A 19,304-nucleotide genomic window follows, 5' to 3' on the forward strand; every position below is an offset into this window, starting at 1 on the left:
AAACCTGTTTTTAAGAAAATAGTCAACAATATTTTTGTCTTTTTAAAACCATTTTTTTTTAAAAAAAAAGTAAAAAATAAAATATTTTTGGTGGGATAAAATCATAAAACTTGTTTGAATAATTTTTTTAAGAAAATACTTTCCGTCTCCATGAATAGAAAATCATTGTTAACACGGTTGAAAAAAGGCCGACTCTTCTCCAAAAAAGAGAGAAAGGGCAAGGTCCAACTTCAAGGCCCAAATTCGAAAAATACCAAAAGCCAAGGCGCTGTTTCAAAATACAAGAAAGTGCAGGGACCTCCGCGTCAATTCACAAAAAATATTCACCATCGCTTAAAACCCTAATTCCCCCAGTCTCATATAAAGCCAAGCTTTCATCTCGAAGCCAAAGCCGCACTTTCTCAGGCCAGTAATCTCTCTCGCGCTGTCAGAGTTCCTCATCTACTTGAAGCAGCCATGGTAAGCAAATCGAATCCAATTTCTAATCTTTTCGGCAAATCAAAGCCCAATGTTTCTGTTTATTCTCTGTTTGGTTGCTGATAAAGGTTGATAGCAGTAATGGGAAAACAGTGGCATTTTGTAGCCATTTGGATTCTGAAAGAAGGTCAGAAAGTGAAAAAAATGTTGATTTTCTTTATATTGTTGTGCTTTTCTAGGTCCTCTTAGTTTGCGAAGAAAACTTCGAAAACAATAGGAAAAGTTGAAGGCTGATGTTAAATTCTATTTATTTATATTGTGCTAGAACAGTTGAAATCAATTAAAAATTTAGTCTAACAATAATCTTACGATTCTTAGCTAATGTTTAGACTCCATGTGATATCTAATTTCTGTACGCTTTTCCAACTTTTATACTCATTGAAGTTGTAGAACCATACCTTCTTCATGCAAGTAATTTACTTTTTCTTGTAGAAAAGCTTTGTTTGTGTGCTTGTTTTCTGGAGTTATCTGATGATAATTTAGCTGTGTATGTATATAAATGTTTATATGTAGTGCAGTTACGTTTGGACATTTTTTTTTTTTGGATGAATAAAGTCTTTTTATAACCAACACCAAAGTCAATTACAACACTCCAGAAACCTGGAACTCCAGGGCATCAAAACAAGTCCTGACTCGCTGAAAACCAGCAACACAAGACAGTAAACAACCTGCCAAACAGCCAAACAACTCAAGAATTACACAAGGGAGAACAAATTCCATTTTGCTACAAGAGCTAACTGTTTATCACTGCCCTTAAACTGCCCCTTGTTCATGATCCTAGCTCTGACTTCCCACGAAATTTGAGCCAAGATTGCTTCCTCTGTACACTGATTATTACTATGCAAGAGAGCATTGCGTTGCTTCCAGAGATGGTACACTACTGCAGCAAAACAGATTTTCCCCAAGCAGGATTGCAAGCTTTTCCCTCTCATCACCTTAGGGCCCCAAACTTCAACTTCATCCCAACTAGTTGGCACATCAGCAAAGAAACAATCACTCATAATAGTCCTCCAAATCCTTCTACTGAAACTGCAACTAAAGAACAAATGATTTCTGTTCTCTTGTGCAGCATAGCAGAAAAGACAGAGACAGGGACCCATATAACCCCAAGAACACATCTTTTGTCTGGTGACAACAGCATCCCTAAATACCAACCATAAGAAAAAAGAGTGTCTCGGAATTGCCATTGAAAACCATACTGATTTCCACCAATGAACAACCTGGTTTTTACTTCTCTCAACCTTTCCCAAGTTTCCGCACATGAATATTTCCCATTCTTGGACTCCCAGATAGGCTGATCTTCTCCCCCCAATTTTATATCCAAAAGCTGGCATTGGATCTCAACAAGATCATCCGACCTTGCAGCAGGCCAAAACCACTCTCCATTGTGTGTAATAGCAGACAACTTGGCATTAATGGACATCCCTGAGTCATGTACTGCCCGGTACCCAAATCTGTCCAAAAGACACCCTGCAGGGTGCCAGTGATCTAACCACAGAAAAATATTCCTTCCATCCCCAACTTGAAAGCGAATTAAGCTCTTAGCCATATCCCTTAACTTCAATAATTTCTTCCAGCTCCAAGAACATGAGGAAGGGATAGAAATACTCCACAAACTTCTACCCCTAAGCCAATTAGACTCTATCCAAGCAATCCAAAGAGAGCCGGCTTTTGTGAAGAGATTCCAAATGTGGTTTAGCATTGAAGCTTGGTTCCAAACCTCAAATTTCTTGATCCCTAGCCCACCTTCCTTCTTAGGAAAACAAAGATACGTTTGGACATATTTTGTTCATATCATTCTCTTGATGGGATCATTAACTTACTTTTGTTACTGGTCTCACTCTGTCTGGATTGCACTGGAAAAGGTGTCCATAGTCTTGTCACAATTACTTAGTTCTTTCCTTCTTTATGATGCAGCCATGGTTAATGATGTGCTATACTGACTGGCTTTAGTTGATCATTTATACGCTTGATTGTTGAGTGATAATGTGCATCATGATGTGGAAAGTTTATAGACCTCATATAACTTGGAGTCACTTCAATCTCTGTATAGATTTGGGTAGTGGGTTGGACTGACAAGTTTTACCCCTAACAAAGTGTGAAACTGGTGTCATTTTTTTGAGAGGAACTGCAAACTTTAGCGTGATACTATAGTTGGATGGAAAACTTTATTCAGTAATTGGGCTGTTAAATTTTAGTCCCATAGGAGATTCATTTTTCATAATTATACTGGATCGAATGGTGTGCTCCATTGCTACTCAATAGTACTTCCAGTCTAGGGCTATCAAAGCCATGCATTTCCTCCTTCATACTACATAATAACTACGGCTCATGCATGTATCCATTTTTTTGTACTGGTTCAAACCTTCCTTCCCCCCATCTCCTTGGGGTCACTTGTTAAAATAAAAACATTATTCAACATTATGAGTGTATGGAATCTTGATCTTCGAGAAATGATATTTAATTTTAATTTATTTTCTTAAATTTTGGTGGGGTTCCTTAGTCGAGGCGGAAGCAGAGGGAACCAAAGGAAGAAAATGTGACCCTTGGGCCTGCTACGCGTGAAGGAGAACAAGTTTTTGGTGTGGCTCACATTTTTGCATCTTTTAATGATACTTTCATTGTAAGTGTCATTTTTCATTTTTCTTGTAAAAAAAGTTTCATTATTCATTTTAGTAAAGAAGTTATTTGTTTGTCCTCCAATTATGGATGTTTTTTGATAATGATCATAAATCATTTTATTGCTTGAAAAAAACAGCATGTGACTGATCTTTCTGGAGGAGAAACACTTGTTCGCATCACTGGTATGTGATCCTATTTCTAATTGTTTAGTTTGATCCGCAGTTTTTGTCTTGCATAGCATTTTTAGGCACAATTGCTTGAAAAGATTTTCCACTGTTGTACATCATTTGCTAATGTTATTCCTTCCTATTGGGGGCATTTCAAGTTGGTTGTTTTGCTAATGTTGAATTCGGGTTTGTGTCATCTTTCTTGTGTATGCTCATGTGCATGGCTTGGCCTGTTCTTGTCTATGTTCTTGCCTTCGGCTTATCTTCTCACATCAGTAAGGGCGTCTATGTTCACATCTAGAATAATTGCCATGTAGCGGTGATTTTAATCGCTTCTTAAACCTTAGCATAGGAAACAAATTGAATTTCTTCATCTTTGCATGTATGCTTTTGTCCTGTATAATTCCCATGTGGCGTCTGTTAGAATTTAAGTCTCAATTATGGATTCCCATGCAAGTTGAAAATGAATCTGTCTTCCAAATGTAGGTGGTATGAAGGTAAAAGCTGATAGGGATGAGTCTTCACCATATGCTGCCATGCTTGCAGCGCAGGATGTAGCACAGAGATGCAAGGTTTCTCTTCTTTTCCCTTTAATTTATTACTTCAAATTGTAATTATTCGATTTTGAATTGAGCCTTCCTAAATATGTGTTCCTTCACTATAGTATTGCTAGCTTGACCAATTGTCATTCAATCCTAAACAGGAACTTGGCATCACTGCTCTTCATATTAAGCTTCGTGCTACTGGAGGAAATAAAACTAAGACTCCAGGTCCTGGTGCTCAGTCTGCCCTCCGGGCCCTTGCTCGTTCTGGAATGAAGATTGGTCGCATTGGTAAGGCTCTTACTATTTTAAATGCATGAAATGTAAGCATAATATCTGTCATTATTTCTCCTGCATCCTGACATTCATTTGTATGCCTCAATTGCTTGGTGGAGATACGGATGCCTTGAGGATTTTCTGTCTTGTATAAAGATTTTGCAAAAGTTATTCCAGCGTAGGATGAATTTCTAAGGTCGTCTACAATTAGGGCTATTTTTTTCTCTATCCCTACCCCAGTTTACCAGTGCTATGTTTATCTGGATGGTCATCTGCCTGATTTGGACTATTAATGTCCATCCCTCATACTGATTATTATTATTTTTTATTAAAAAAAAAAACTCTAGAACAATATAACTTATTGGAATCACCGAATCAGAATATGGCCGTAAATCTTACCTTGTGTTATTGTTCACAGAGGATGTGACTCCAATCCCCAGTGACAGTACGCGAAGGAAGGGTGGTAGAAGAGGGAGAAGACTGTAGGCTCGATGTCGAATCGAATCATCCTATCATTCAGTTTTGGTGCTGGTGATGCGTTTTCTTGGTTATTTCCTTGGAGGCTTATTAGTTGTTGGAACATTTTTGTAGTTTTTGGCGATGGCTGACTCTTGCTTTATATCAAGCATAATGTACAATCAGAAGGGTGTGAGATTATCTATGGCATTTGTGTTGGCATAAATGAAATTATGTTTATGACTAGTGATGCTTACTGTTGAGTTTGCTTTTCTTTAATGATTAATCTAGGCCATGGTCATTAGCGACATGCAATACATATGAAGAGTGTAGAAAGAAAAATTGTTCTTTGTTTGTAGAAGACAACTGGGTTCAAAATGTCTTTGTGAAATCAGCAGTCTTGTGGGAAGCTTCATTTGGTAGCGCCTAAAGTTAATTCAAATCTAAGGACTGGAAAATTTCTGTCCTTCATGAATGGTAGCTATTATCTCCATATCGAAATCCTCTATTCTTGACCGTGGAAAGGTTCGACTTGAAGAGCTTGATTTACTCTTCCTAGTAAGGTCTGTTGTGAGTTAACTCTCTCTCTCTCTCTCTCTCTCTCTCTCTCAAAAAACAGTATTATAAGTACTTATAAATTTAGTCAGATATCAATGTGAGCAGGCTCAATCACCCATCGACTAGAGTTGACATATCAGTGTAATGATGGGAGCAAGCTCAACCATCTATTGGCGTGAGCCGACATATCGATGAGAGTAAGCTCAATCAACCATTAGTGAGACCAAGCTCAATTGCCGACATATCTGTACATGAATGATTTATTTCCCTTCAAAAATCCCTTTTCTTTCTAAGACCTTAAAGCTCTTTTTCTTTAGTAAGACATTTTCCTTTTTAAACCATATTAGGCATATAAAACATCAAAACTCCTAATCACATGTGTGCATTCATAAAATGTTATAAGTATTATATTTACTATCATTTCCTTTATTGCAGAGTCGACTTTGGATTCGGATTTTACAATTTACTGTGCCTGAGGGCGACAATATTTCATTTCTAATTTATTTTTAGGGATAAATGCAAAATCAGTCATTGTGGTTGGTATAAATTACAAATCACTAATTCCAATGGGTTGGCTCAAATGGTAAGGGCATTGGTTTTTGTGGTTGTCACATGAGGTCTAAGGTTCAAATCTCCTTGGGTGCAAACAATTTTTTGGGGCCAGCCTGCCAGCGAAGTCGGAGTATTACCAGATCCGTGTAGAGTGGGTGCTTTACATGGATCTGAGGTTTACCTAACAGGAATGCGTAACACGAAGTGACTCTGCCTTGGAGGGGTTGTTCGTCATTAAAAATTAAAAAAAAAAAAAAAAAAAAAAAAAAAATTACAAATCGCTTACTGTCATATCAAAGTACTGAACTCAGAGGCCCCTGTGGTATGCCAAAAAACAAATGTATTCCCCAAAGTTAAATTCCGTTTAAACATTTGACAGATTTTGTTAAGTATCACGTTAGCGCTAATAAAATGACATGTGTCACTCTTAATAAAAAAATATAAATATATAAAACTAAAAAATTATTATTTTTTAAATAAAATATAAAAAGGAAAGGAAGTGGTTGCCGGCTGGGGGGTGGCCGGCATTTTTTAGTTTTTTAACGACAATATACGAAGTTCACGTATAATTCTAACTACTTGAACACATCATATATATTCTCAACTTATATTTCTCTTTGCCGACGATATCTTTATCTTCTTTATCGTGATGGTTGATCGTGTGAGGACTTTTATTTATGCGATTATTTTTTGAAAGTCAGATTTATTTGGCCATGCCTTGAATCATCTCTCTTTCCTTTAATACTTAAGTGTTAAAAGAGGGAGAAGACAGTAAGGTTGCTCATTGTATGTCAAGAATATTCCCAATACAACTCCCCCAACCCTTCAAGCCACCCCGATTTCAACTTTCTTTCCAGTCTTCTCCGTTTCATTTTCCCAAGTACTTCTTGCCTTCCACTTCCACCACACGATTGAGATTTTTTTTTTTTTTTTTAATTAATTAATTAATTTATTTTTTTTAACGAATGCAAAGTTTGATCGACTTGATCTTACAAGTACACTAACAAGAAAAAAAAGAAAAAGAAAAAAGAAAAGGTGGTGTAGCTAGGACATTAGAAAAGTCTAAAAAGAGGTGAGTCGTAAGGTAGGGGCCATTACAAAAATGACTTATTTTTCTTATTTTATTTTATATTTTTGTTTTGTTTCAACAGGGGCCACGGCTCCGGCCCTTGTTAGCTTAGAAATGCATCTGCCACCGAAAATGATGAAGATACAAAGTTTCGAAATAGAAGAATGTACTTAAAAACCCTAATTTTTATGTGAAATCATGAAAATGTCACCAAGTAAAACAATGTGAAAAAAAAAATTATAAAAATTAAAATAATAGGAGTGGTCGTTAAACCACCCCAAACACACCACCCCATGTAATCTGGGGTGGCAAGTCCAACCCAATAACATTCCTTCTCTCTCTCTTTTTTCTTTTTTTATTTTGCCAAGAAATTGTAGTTAAATGAGGTTGAGTGTGACATGTAAGTGATAATTCATGGGAGTAATTTGCAAATGTGTCATCTGTGGTACTACGGGGTAAAGGTATTTAACTCATAAATTTATGAATTTTTTATGACCAATAAGAAAAATAACAGTTAATACTGACAAATTTGATGATTTACCCTTCTGAACAAAAGGGTAATTATTTGAAAGATTAAACAAAAAAGAAAGAAAGAAAGAAAGAAAGAAAAAAACAACAACAATCACGTAGATCAAGGAGTAAAGAACAATGAGCTATCATGAAATAGCTACTAGCTAGTAGTAATGAACGGTATCCTTAAGGCTTGGGAGCAAGACCAGCTTTAAGATGTTGAATGGTGGCAACGTCAGTCTTGAAGGACAAAGCCAAGACATTGTCGTCAATGCTAGTGTTGAATAAAGTGTTAGGAATTGAAACAGTTCCAACATTTGTGCTTCCAAAGGCTGAAATTGCTATCGCAGGTGCTTTGGCGGCAGAGTTATACTGAAAGTGTACGAGTCCTTTTGGAAATACAAACATATCACCCGTTTGTAGTGTCTGAGTAAACAACTTGTTGGTGGTATCAACAAACCCCACTTGAAGGGTACCATCAATCAGGAAAAGGAGCTCAGCAGAGCGAGGATGGGTGTGCGGTGGGTTAGTGGAGCCAGCCGCAAATTCAAGAACAGCAATAGAAACACTCTGCCCATTAAGAGCAGGGAATTCAGTCAAGGCTGCTTTGGAGACCTTAAAGGCTGTGGGAAGGCCTGCCGTAATAAGAGAACGTATGCCAGTATATGTGAAGAAATTTCCATCAACTGTGACATTTGGGGGGACTATAAAGTCTGAGAGGATGTCTGGATCTCCAGCTGTTGCCATTTGAATGATGGCAAATGAAAAAATTAGTAGTAAGAAGAATTTCATGGCGAAAGTTTTAGAGGCCATGGAAGAGAAGTTGAGGTATAGATAAGGGTAAAGCTGATATGGGATTTTAGTGATTGTTGATGTGGTGGAATGAGGTGCATGCTTAGGCTTATAAGAAATGGTGCATTTATAGGGTGCTATCCGTATAGAATTTGAAGGAAAGGCAATCGTGTTTGTGCTCCTTCTGCAGGCCATTTGGATGACAACTTGAGGTGAAAACTACAAAGTCATTCTTCGTGTAGCTAGGCTGTAGCTGCGCTTCTTTGGTTTCATCATTTGGCTTAAAAGACACCTAGAAACTACAATTTCTGTTTAATAACCTCTTTTGACCAATATTATATTGTTGGCCTCTATATATCATATATGAGTCTTTTATGTACAATATTATATGTGATTCAGTATATAGTCGTAATCTTTGTAATATTTGGTGATGATTTTATCACACATAAGTGCAATGGTGTTGTTGGTACTATTTGTTTGTATTTTAGTCTCTTATATTGGAAAGTTGTAAATTTGAATTAACATTTACATATACGAGTTTCTAACGAATATACCTTTAAAAAAAAAGAAAAAAAAAATTGTATTGTAGTGATTTTATTTATTTATTTGAATAGTAAAAAAAATTATTGATGTGATATAAAATGTTAAAAAAGTTAGAATGTTTTAAAGTTGATTGTTTTTGAAAAAAACTGAAAATAAAGGAGATGAATATGTTGTTTATTGCCAAACACCACCTCCGTCTTTGACGGCAATATTGGAAGGGTCAGTTTTGAAATTGGATTTTACTGTCATAGCTAGTAGAAAGCAAAAGCATCTCTTCGATCTTCTCGTTTGTTTACTTATGCCAATTGTTTCAGTAGAAAATAGGTTTTTTACGTAATACAGTAATAGATTCAAAGAAAAGATAATCATAAAATAAAATAAATTAAAAACAAAGTGGAATAAAAAAAATTAATTAAACACAAGGAATAAAATAGGAATTTGCTCATTTCAATTAGGCTCTTTTAAGGAAGTAGTTATAGAGGTGTGTTGTGGAAAAAGAGGCTTATTGGCGACAAGTAATGGACAAAAAATATGGTTGTAATTTGGGAGGTTGATGCTCTAATGTCCACATTAGGCCATATTGGGTGAGTATTTGAAAACATATTAGGTGGGGTTGGGATTCCTTCTCTAGTTTTGTTAGTATAGATCAAGGTGGATGATGGCGCTTAGACCAAATTTTCAGAGTTACTTTGCATTGCTTGGGATAGGGATGCTTTGGTGGCTAACCACGGATTTGTTCACAATGGGGAGGTGCATTGGGAAATGAATTTCATTAGATTGGTGCATGATTTGGAGGTGGATGTTGTTTCTTCTCTTTTCAATGTTATTTATTCCGCTAGGTTGGTTCAGGGGCTTGAAGATATATAAGCTCTGTTATATTCTTTCGAAGGGACGATTCTTTGAAGTCAAAACTTTTTATAAAGCTCTCATTTCCAATGCTCATTTATCTTTCCCTTGGAGGAACTTTTGGAGGTGTAAGGCTCATTTAATTGTGGCTCTTTTTACTTGGACAACGTCTTTGGGAAACATTCTAATAACTTTTTTATGGATAATATATGTAAGTGTCATATTATAGTGGTGGATTAGTGTTGTATGTGTAAAAAAGTGAGGAAACATCTGGTCATCTTCTTATTCATTATGATATTGCAAGAGAGTTGTAGAATTTGATTTTTAATATTTTTGGAATGGTGTGAGTTATGCACGAAAGGGTGGTGGAGCTCTTGGCTATTCAAGTAAAGTAAATTTATTTAAAGCGCAAGAGGTGCAGCCCAAATATACAGGAACTCGCGGCATGTTGGAAATGAAAGTTTTGTCAGAATGATTTTAAACCACATGAGCCAACCTAACTGAATACAGAACATTGAAGAGAGCAGACAGTAAGCTTGCTCATTGAATTTCAAGATAGAGGCCAGCGTCTTTGAGCTTATTTAACTTGATGCTTACAAAGGTGATGATACATCATACATATACCCTTCTAAACAAGAAGGGTAATTATTCCAAAAAATAAAAAATAAAAAATAAATAAAGAGAGAGAGCACAAATTATACACAACAATGAGCTATCATAAAATAGCCACTAGTGATAATGAACACTATCCTTAGCGCTTGGGAGCAAGACCAGCCTTAAGACGTTGAATGGTGGCAACATCGGTCTTGAAGGATAATGCTAAGACATTGTCATCAATGTCGGTGGTGAACAAAGTGTTGGGAAGTGAAACAAGTCCAGCGTTTGCACTCCCAAAAGCTGCAATTGCTATAGCAGGTGCCGTACCAGCGTTGTATTGGAAGTGTAAAAGTCCCTTTGGAAACACAAACATATCACCCGGTTGTAGTGTTTGAGTAAACAATTTGTTGGTCGTATCAACGAACCCCACTTCAAGGGAACCAGCAATCAAGAAAAGGAGTCCACTAGCGCGAACGCGGGTGTGGGGTGGGCTAGTAGAGCCAGCCGGAAATTCAAGAACATCAATAGAAACACTCTGCCCGTTAAGAGCCGGGAATTCAGCCAAGCTTGCTTTTGAAGCCTTAAAAGTTGTGGAAGGACCTACCCCAACAAGGAAACGCATGCCAGTAAATGTGAAGAAATTTCCATCAACTGTAACATTTGGAGGGACTATAAAGTCAGAGAGGATGTCCGGATCTCCAGCTACTGCCATTTGGACAATAACAAATAAAGAAATTAGCAGTGAGAAGAGTTTCATTGCAAGAGTTGTTGAGGCCATGAAAGAGAATTTAAGGGTGAAGCTGATATGGGATTTTAGTGATGGTTGATGTGGTGGAATGAGGTGCTTAGGCTTATAAGAAGAGCTCTATTTATAGGGTAGAAGTTAGTGTATGGATGACAACTAGAAACGAAAACTACGAAGTCATTCTTTTTTTTTCTTCTCATGACTAGAATCGCATTGGCCCCATATTGGAGTTTCTAACTATCGAATATACCCTGAAAAAGGCTTTGATGCAGACTTGAATGGACCTTTCAATATCTCTGTCTTCGACTTCATATTGGATATTGGATTTTACTATCACAGCTGGTAGAAAACAAAGGCGTCGATCTCATCCATCTTCTCGTTTCTTTACTTATGGCAATTGTTTCGATCAGTACAAAATAGGTTCGTATTCTACACCCTAAATATATAACTCGTCAGCAGCTGTTTCGTGCAACTGTCAATATTATACAATTTAATCTTTTTCACAATAATATTAATGCAATGCTTTTCCAAGTTTTAATTATCATATATACTTCGTTTATATGTGAGTGAGAAGCTCGAAAAAACTCGATTGATCGATGAGATCATATCATCCATGTACGTAGAAATATTGAACTGCTAGCACCAGCGTTCGATCTGATGACTTTCAGCAGTCCAAATGCCTTAGCTTTGTCCACAATTTCGCATATACCCGGCCGAAGGAGAACAAGATCGAGCAGAACAAGCTTTGCGAACATCGACTCCCGGCCAGCCGGGATTAGTTTATTAATTTTTTTTCTTCGTGCGAACAAGCTTTGTAGCGGCAAGGCCAATTATACAAGCTTTAATTTACTCCTTTAGTTGTAACACCCGAGAAAAATAAACGTTAAAAGAAATTAGAAATTTGTAAATAGTGAATAAAAATAAATTGAGCATAGCGAGCTGAGGCTCGTAGCCTCGTAGGAGCATGTTAGATCAAAAAGTTAAAAATTTCTTAAGTTAAAAGCTTTAAATTCGAAATTGTGGTTTCTCTGTCCGAACAAAAAGAAATCTTCAACCACATGTCATTGATCGGAATGAAATTAAAGGTGGTTACGGTTAGTAGTTATTGGCAAAAACCGCTAACCGTAACTGCAACCGCGTAGTCGGTTATCAAAAATAATTAACCACCTGATCTACTAACTGGTAACCATATTATTATTGGCTAAATTTTGTTGACAAAAAGGTTACCATATTGGGACACATTACTCAGAAGAATCTGACAGGAATATTGATCAAGAAAGGAAAGAGCCGAATTTGAAAAAATATTGCAAGAATATTAATCAAGAAAAGAAAGAGCTGAAAAATAATAGTATCAAGAATATTGACCAAGAAAGGAAGGTGCACTGATTTGGAAAATATTATAAAGATCTTTTTGTTAAAAAATAAAAATCAGTTTTCCTTGCCGCATGTCCAGACAGCCTCCAGCCGTGTCCAGACAAAAGTTACAGAAAGTCTGTGTCCCTTATATGTCCGGACAGCCCAATGGACGCGAGTTACAGAAAGGTCTTGTCCCCTATATGTCCAGACGGCCCAGCGGACGCGAGTTCCAAAAGGTCCTTGTTTGCAAGATGTCTGGACCTAGAAGTGAAGAACTGCGGACATAGAAGATTTTCCATGCAGATGTCCGAACACTAGGGTTGCTTGTTCGGACACGTTTCAGCAAAATATTCACTTACTGATAAATGAAAAGACATGCATTGACCTGTCCGAACACCACCGCCTAGAAATCCGTTCCTGACTTGTTTTAGGATTTCCATAGCTTATTTAAAGATGCTTCTAGGCAGTGTTTCAAAAAGAATTCCTGTAGAAAATTCCATTGTGCTAAGAGAAAGTTTATTACGCATTAACGTTTATATGTATCTATCTTAGAGTTTTTGATTTGTAATTGTTATAACCGTTCAACCGTTTAAGTCTAACTGGAAATGAGCTCAAATTAAGGAAGCCAATAGAAGAACTCTCTGGAAGGGTCTCGGAGAAAGGCAAACAATGTATGCTCACAATGTATCATATATATTATAAGATTCAACCTTAATTATCATATTCATGATCTAGAGTAACTTGGGGTTTCATTGTAACTTTGGAACTATTTCGTCCAACTCTCTCAACACAGAAGAAATGAGACAAAATACGTTAGATTTCTAAAGAAATGGTCATTATGATCGACTCTTGAAATCCTTGGAAATTCAGTCTCCATAATTTTCTCTATATATTTTCAGTTTATATTTTCAAACACTTATCTATAATGTTAATCTTGTTGATAGCAAGACTGTGCAAGTAATATTGATGGAATTTTTAAGTTCAAATTCTAATTTCTGAATCCCATTTTGCCCATGCAATTATATCCATATTATGGCTTCAACGTTGTATGGAAAAATCAATAATCATATGGAGTTGTATCGTGTTAGAACTGGAGAATGTGTTCCATACATACAAGTTAGAAAGTAAAATCAGAGAGATTGGTTTAAAATCGTGATGATCAGGCTAATCAAATATGATTCTTTAGCAACAAAAATACAAATAAATTTTAAAAACACATTCAACGTACACTTCTAAACAAGAAGGGTACATAATTATTCAAGAGGGAGAAACAAAAGCACAAAACACCGACTGATCATAAAATAGCTGCTACTGATATCCTTAAGGCTTGGGAGCAAGACCATCTTTAAGGTGTTGAATCGTGGCAACGTCGGTCTTGAAGGACAAAGCCAAAACATTGTCGTCAATGCTAGTGTTGAACAAAGTGTTGGGAATGGAAACAGTTCCGGCATTTGCGCTTCCAAAAGCTGAAACTGCTATCGCAGATGCTTGCGCGGCAACGTTGTACTGAAAGTGTACGAGTCCTTTTGGAAACACAAACATATCACCTATTTGTAGTGTCTGAGTAAACAACTTGTTGGTGGTATCAACGAACCCCACTTGAAGGGTACCATCAATCAGGAAAAGGAGCTCAGCAGAGCGAGGATGAATATGCGGTGGGTTTGTGGTGTTAGCCGGGAATTCAAGAACAGCAATGGAAACACTCTGCCCATTAAGAGCCGGGAATTCAGTCAAGGCTGCTTTGGAGACCTTAAAGGCTGTGGGAATGCCTCCCCTAACAACGGAACGCATGCCAGTAAATGTGAAGAAATTTCCATCAGCTGTAACATTTGGGGGGATTACAAAGTCTGAGAGGATGTCTGGATCTCCGGCTGTTGCCATTTTCATGATAGCAAATGACGAAATTAGTAGTGAGAAGAATTTAATGGCGAAAGTTTTAGAAGCCATGGAAAAGAAGTTGAGTATAGATATGGGTAAAGCTGTTATGGGATTCTAGTGATTGTTGATGTGGTGGAATGAGGTGCTTAGGCTTATAAGAAAGGCTGTATTTATAGGGTGTTATCCATATAGAATTTGAAGGAAAGGCAATCGTGTTTGTGCTTCTTCTGCAGGCCCCTTGGATGACAACTGGAGATGAAAACAGCATAGTCATTCTTCTTGTTGCTGCAGTTCTTTGGTTTTGTCATTTGACTGGGACAAGACACCAAGAAAGTACAAGTTTTGCTTATTAAGCTCTTTTTGGTGATCATTTCATCACACATAAGTTGAACAGGGTTATTAATTGGTGCTATTTGTATTTTAGTCTCTTATCTAGGACAGTCTTGTAAATGTGAATTAACATTTGGGGTGTTGGCGGTGCTATATACAGTGGTTTACATATATATATATATTGGAATTCTCGGAAAATGATCAATCTGCCATAGAAAGGGAATAAACTCAATGAGAGAACACAGGCATCTTGGGGAAACTTTGGGCTAGATACTCTTTTAGGGGCCTACTTATTGGTATATATATATATTTGAAAATTCGGACGGCTTCCTATACACTCCAGTTAAGGCTTCCACAAACAGGAGACGTTGGGCAAAAAGTGTAATATGATACAAACTTTTGGTAGCCCTAGTCATTGAGATTTGTGCGGGCCGGAAAATGGGCGGTGGGGATTAGATCAATAGTGATCATATTCAAACATGCCATGTGTCATATTTGAACGAGAATAGTATCTCCACGTGTGATTGTGCTCGTGAGCCGTTGTTGAAGATCAATCATGGGCAGCTCGAACCTTAGGCGACTTAGACGGCCGCATAAGGCTCTCAATTGAATAAGGCCCCCTATATATATATATATTAGAAAAAAAAAAAATTAAGACTCTAATATGGTAAAAAGTGAATAAAATACTCTCTAATTAAGGCCTCAACTTAATAATTGTACAATAAAGATTATTTCCAAAACAAATTTTAAGACTCTAATATGATAAAAATTTAGTAAATAGTGTTTATAACTAAGGTTCTCAATCATGGTAAAAGTAATTATAAATTGAAAGTCTTATTATTCACATTCATCAAAAAAAAAAAAAAATCCATAAATTATTGGAAAGTCTCACTTATTTAATATTTTTTAAAAGCCCCATTTTTACATTCATCAAATTAGTCCAACGTGCATAATTTTTTCTTCGATGTTTATTTAAATTGAATGTTTACAAAAATATAAAAAGTCTTCAAAGTATATAAATTCTTTCTTAAAAAAAAAGAAAAAAAAGAAAAAAAAGTGTATAAATTCTCATTGTTTGTGTTGTGCATAATAGATAGAATTACACACTCGGTGACCGAGTCTTCAATGTCCAACAATTTTTTCTGTATTATGTTCTATTGCAAATCAATCTTTATATAACTTATTTTTATTTTTCTCTTTATTTTTCTTTAAATCTTATTATTTCTTGTGTTTGAATCTCATTCTATATATATATCTAAGAAGTTATATATAAACAAATTTTTAAAATACATTTTACAAATAGAAAAAAAAAAAAAAAAAAAGTGCTCTAATTGATATATTTAAAAAAAAAAAACATAATATAAATATTAAAATTAATTTAATTTAATTAATATTTAAATATAAAAAAAATAACTTTACTTAAATTTATTATCATAAGCGTTAAAATTTATCGAGCTGGCCATGAGATTAATAGCCCATGTTTAGGCAGGTGTGGGTTAGGCAAGATATGATGTGTAATTAATGTGAATGTGACTGACACATTCTTGTTTGAGCAAGGCTTTATCTAGCTTGTTCGTACAAGATGAAAAATTTCGCGTAAAATAGGGAGTTTAAACGCATAAACTAGGAAAAATAGAGAGAGCCCAGAGAGTGTTGTGGGAGAGCTTGACAGAGAGAGATTTGGAGAGATAAATAGAGAGAAATGTTACAAAAAGATAGAGAAGCTTGAGGAGGAGGAGAAATTAAGCTCTAGGAAAACTTCAATGGTAAGCATTAATTAATAAATTGTTGAGTTGTTGAATTATAGGTCTTCAAATATTTATTATTACCATTTTGGGAGATTATATATATATATAATATGTTGTTTTTTGTGTTTTGGAACGTTAGTTTGAGTTTAAAATTAATAATGTAGTTGTTTGTGTTGTGGAGGTTGGAGATCGATTTATAATAGTGTTTGAATGATTGTGAGCTATGGTTGGTTGTGTTGCTCGTATGGAGGTAATTATATATATATATATATATATATATATATATATATATATATATATATATATATATATATTTTGAAAGGAATTATGTTGTTGTTTTTATTGTTTGAGTTGTGGTTTGGAGAAAAATAAATAAAATGGAAGTCTATAACTCGTTTGTATGTGCGATTTTTTTTTGTATTATATTCTACTTTTTTAATTATATTCAAAATTGTGAATACCAAGATTTTTTTTTTTTTTTTTTTTGAAATTATATTCGGATGGTTTAGAGAACCTGAGATGAAACTAGAAAAAGTTGAATAAAACTTAAGTAGAATTTTAATTAAAAAAAAAAACCCAAACACGTTTTTGAAAAATAAAAAACAAGTGTTACGGCCCAAACTTGCCCTTAGGGTTTTGAGGATGTTTTATCATGTATATGCAAGAAATTAAATAGAAAAAAGATGCAATATTTTATTTATGACATGAGGCCACACTTTACGTAAATTTTGTATCGTAATGTATGCTCACAACGTATCATATATATTATGAGATACAACCTTAATTATCATATTCTAGAGTAACATGGGTGTGATCGAGTACGTACGTCTTGAAATCCTTTGGAATTCAGTCTCCATAATTTTTCTCTATATATTATTTTCCAACAGTAGTACTTATCTATAATGTTAATCTTGTTGATAGCTCGACTGTGCAGGTAATATTGATGGAATTTTTTAGTTCCAATTCTGATTTCTGAATCCCCATTTTGCCCATGCAATTATATCCATAACTTTGGCTTCACCGTTAACGGTTTTGTGTTAGAACAGGAGAATGTGTTCCATACATACAAGTTCGAAAGTAAAATCAGAGAGATTGGTTTAAAATCTTGATGATCAGACTACTTAAATATGATTCTTTAGCAACAAAAGTACAAACAAATCTTAGAAATACATTCAACGTTACGGTACACTTCTAAACAAGAAGGGTACGTAATTATTCGAGAGGGAGAAACAGAAGTACAAAACACCAACATATCATAAAATAGCTGCTACTGGCCGGTATCCTTAAGGCTTGGGAGCAAGACCAGCTTTAAGGTGTTGAATGGTGGCAACGTCGGTTTTGAAGGACAAAGCCAAGACATTGTCGTCAATGCTAGTGTTGAACAAAGTGTTGGGAATGGAAACAGTTCCAGCATTTGCGCTTCCAAAAGCTGAAATTGCTATTGCAGATTCTTGAGCTGCAGCGTTGTACTGAAAGTGTACGAGTCCTTTTGGAAACACAAACATATCACCTATTTGTAGTGTTTGAGTAAACAACTTGTTGGTAGTATCAACAAACCCCACTTGAAGGGTACCACCAATCAGGAAAAGGAGCTCAGCAGAGCGAGGATGGGTGTGCAGTGGGTTTGTGGTGCCAGCCGCAAATTCAAGAACAGCAATGGAAACACTCTGCCCATTAAGAGCCGGAAATTCAGTCAAGGCTGCTTTGAAGACCTTAAAGGCTGTGGGAAGGCCTCCCCTAACAACGGAACGCATGCCAGTAAATGTGAAGAAATTTCCATCAACAGTGACATTTGAGGGGACTATAAAGTCTGAGAGGATGTCTGGATCTCCGGCTGTTGCCATTTTCATGATAGCAAATGACGAAATTAGTAGTGAGAAGAATTTAATGGCGAAAGTTTTAGAAGCCATGGAAAAGAAGTTGAGTATAGATATGGGTAAAGCTGTTATGGGATTCTAGTGATTGTTGATGTGGTGGAATGAGGTGCTTAGGCTTATAAGAAAGGCTGTATTTATAAGGTGTTATCCATATAGAATTTGAAGGAAAGGCAATCGTGTTTGTGCTCCTTCTGCAGGCCTCTTGGATGACAACTGGAGATGAAAACAGCGTAGTCATTCTTCTTGTTGCTGCAGTTCTTTGGTTTTGTCATTTGACTGGTACAAGACACCAAGAAAGTACAAGTTTTGCTTATTAATCTCTTTTTGGTGATCATTTCATCACACATAAGTTGAACAGGGTTATTAATTGGTGCTATTTGTATTTTAGTCTCTTATCTAGGACAGTCTTGTAAATGTGAATTACAATACTGTGGTTTGCACATATATTGGAATTCTCGGAAAATGATCAATCTGCCATAGAAAGGGAATAAACTCAATGAGAGAACACAGGCATCTTGGGGGAACTTTGGGCTAGATACTCTTTTGGGGGTCTACTTATTGAGTTATTGGTATATATATATATATGAAAATTTGGACGGCTTCCTACACACTCCAGTTAAGACTTCCACAAACAGAGAACGTTGGGCTAAAAGTGAATTATGATACCAATTTTTGGTAAAACTCACTCTTAAACACCGATTTGTAAAGAGAGAATGTCCAAGAGTTTATATACACATGATTAAACTTGTACGTAAGCCATGTAGAACACTTTGAGTCGTAACAAACTATAAGTACAACACCCTCTATACAATTTTATACAACTAAACTACAATACATTTGAAATGTACAAGCAAACACTACAGTTGAGACAAAACTTTAAGAAGTCTCTCCGGTATATTCCATTTGCTGCATAATTTCACATTTTTCCTTGTCAAACTTGATCGTCCTTTGCTCACAGTTCTTGTTCTGATCTCCCAGATTATTCGTTGAACAATTTTCTCCTCTGACCTTATTTGATTGCCATGTTTAACATCATTCTGTATGTTGCTTCCACACATTACACACAACTGCACCCAAACTGAGGGTGCACAAAGTAGCTTTCAACCTTCGAGTTCGAGATATTCCAAATTGGCTGATCAGGCTCACCAATACACAAGATCATCTGACCTTGCCGGCATCCAACACCAATCTCTTCCTCTTAAAACATATGACAGTTTATTCGCAACTTCGCTACCAGCATTATTTACGATTCTATGACCAAATTTTTGATCTAGAACACCTTCTGAATGCCACCAATCAAACCACAGATTGATGCTTCTTCCATCTCCTACTTTGAATTGAATAAATTTTCTAGCTGTATCTG

At 35.9% G+C, this 19,304-nt stretch overlaps 5 protein-coding genes across 5 annotated transcripts; 1 reads left to right on the forward strand and 4 right to left on the reverse strand.

Moving 5' to 3' along the window:
- The first annotated feature begins 304 nt into the window (after window positions 1-304).
- On the forward strand, window positions 305-4,786 carry LOC133878232 (small ribosomal subunit protein uS11x-like). Its single transcript, XM_062316764.1, has 6 exons — window positions 305-459; window positions 2,981-3,100; window positions 3,236-3,281; window positions 3,753-3,838; window positions 3,970-4,099; window positions 4,503-4,786. The coding sequence occupies exons 1-6, from the start codon at window positions 457-459 to the stop codon at window positions 4,568-4,570; spliced, it is 453 nt and encodes a 150-aa protein (XP_062172748.1). The 5' UTR covers window positions 305-456; the 3' UTR covers window positions 4,571-4,786.
- A 2,435-nt stretch (window positions 4,787-7,221) lies between these two features.
- LOC133878655 (germin-like protein 9-3) lies at window positions 7,222-8,102 on the reverse strand. Its single transcript, XM_062317229.1, has one exon. The coding sequence runs from the start codon at window positions 8,040-8,042 to the stop codon at window positions 7,416-7,418; it is 627 nt and encodes a 208-aa protein (XP_062173213.1). The 5' UTR covers window positions 8,043-8,102; the 3' UTR covers window positions 7,222-7,415.
- A 2,059-nt stretch (window positions 8,103-10,161) lies between these two features.
- LOC133876702 (germin-like protein 9-3) lies at window positions 10,162-10,785 on the reverse strand. Its single transcript, XM_062314958.1, has one exon. The coding sequence runs from the start codon at window positions 10,783-10,785 to the stop codon at window positions 10,162-10,164; it is 624 nt and encodes a 207-aa protein (XP_062170942.1).
- A 2,643-nt stretch (window positions 10,786-13,428) lies between these two features.
- On the reverse strand, window positions 13,429-14,055 carry LOC133877072 (putative germin-like protein 9-2). Its single transcript, XM_062315307.1, has one exon. It carries the CDS (start codon window positions 14,053-14,055, stop codon window positions 13,429-13,431), a length of 627 nt encoding a protein of 208 aa, XP_062171291.1.
- Window positions 14,056-17,347: 3,292 nt separating this feature from the next.
- Window positions 17,348-17,974, reverse strand: LOC133877055 (putative germin-like protein 9-2). Its single transcript, XM_062315290.1, has one exon. It carries the CDS (start codon window positions 17,972-17,974, stop codon window positions 17,348-17,350), a length of 627 nt encoding a protein of 208 aa, XP_062171274.1.
- Between the last annotated feature and the right edge of the window lie 1,330 nt (window positions 17,975-19,304).

Source organism: Alnus glutinosa, chromosome 9, assembly GCF_958979055.1.
Source record: "Alnus glutinosa chromosome 9, dhAlnGlut1.1, whole genome shotgun sequence".
Classification (NCBI taxonomy): Eukaryota; Viridiplantae; Streptophyta; class Magnoliopsida; order Fagales; family Betulaceae; genus Alnus; species Alnus glutinosa.

Excerpts from the sequence above, each read along its gene's own strand:
- LOC133877055 (XM_062315290.1), bottom strand. The coding sequence starts at position 17,974 with ATGGCTTCTAAAACTTTCGCCATTAAATTCTTCTCACTACTAATTTCG.
- LOC133878232 (XM_062316764.1), top strand. Across the intron at positions 3,101-3,235 it reads CTTTTAATGATACTTTCATT|CATGTGACTGATCTTTCTGG; the intron begins GTAAGTGTCATT and ends TGAAAAAAACAG. Across the intron at positions 3,282-3,752 it reads AACACTTGTTCGCATCACTG|GTGGTATGAAGGTAAAAGCT; the intron begins GTATGTGATCCT and ends TTCCAAATGTAG.
- LOC133876702 (XM_062314958.1), bottom strand. The coding sequence starts at position 10,785 with ATGGCCTCAACAACTCTTGCAATGAAACTCTTCTCACTGCTAATTTCT.
- LOC133878655 (XM_062317229.1), bottom strand. The coding sequence starts at position 8,042 with ATGGCCTCTAAAACTTTCGCCATGAAATTCTTCTTACTACTAATTTTT.
- LOC133877072 (XM_062315307.1), bottom strand. The coding sequence starts at position 14,055 with ATGGCTTCTAAAACTTTCGCCATTAAATTCTTCTCACTACTAATTTCG.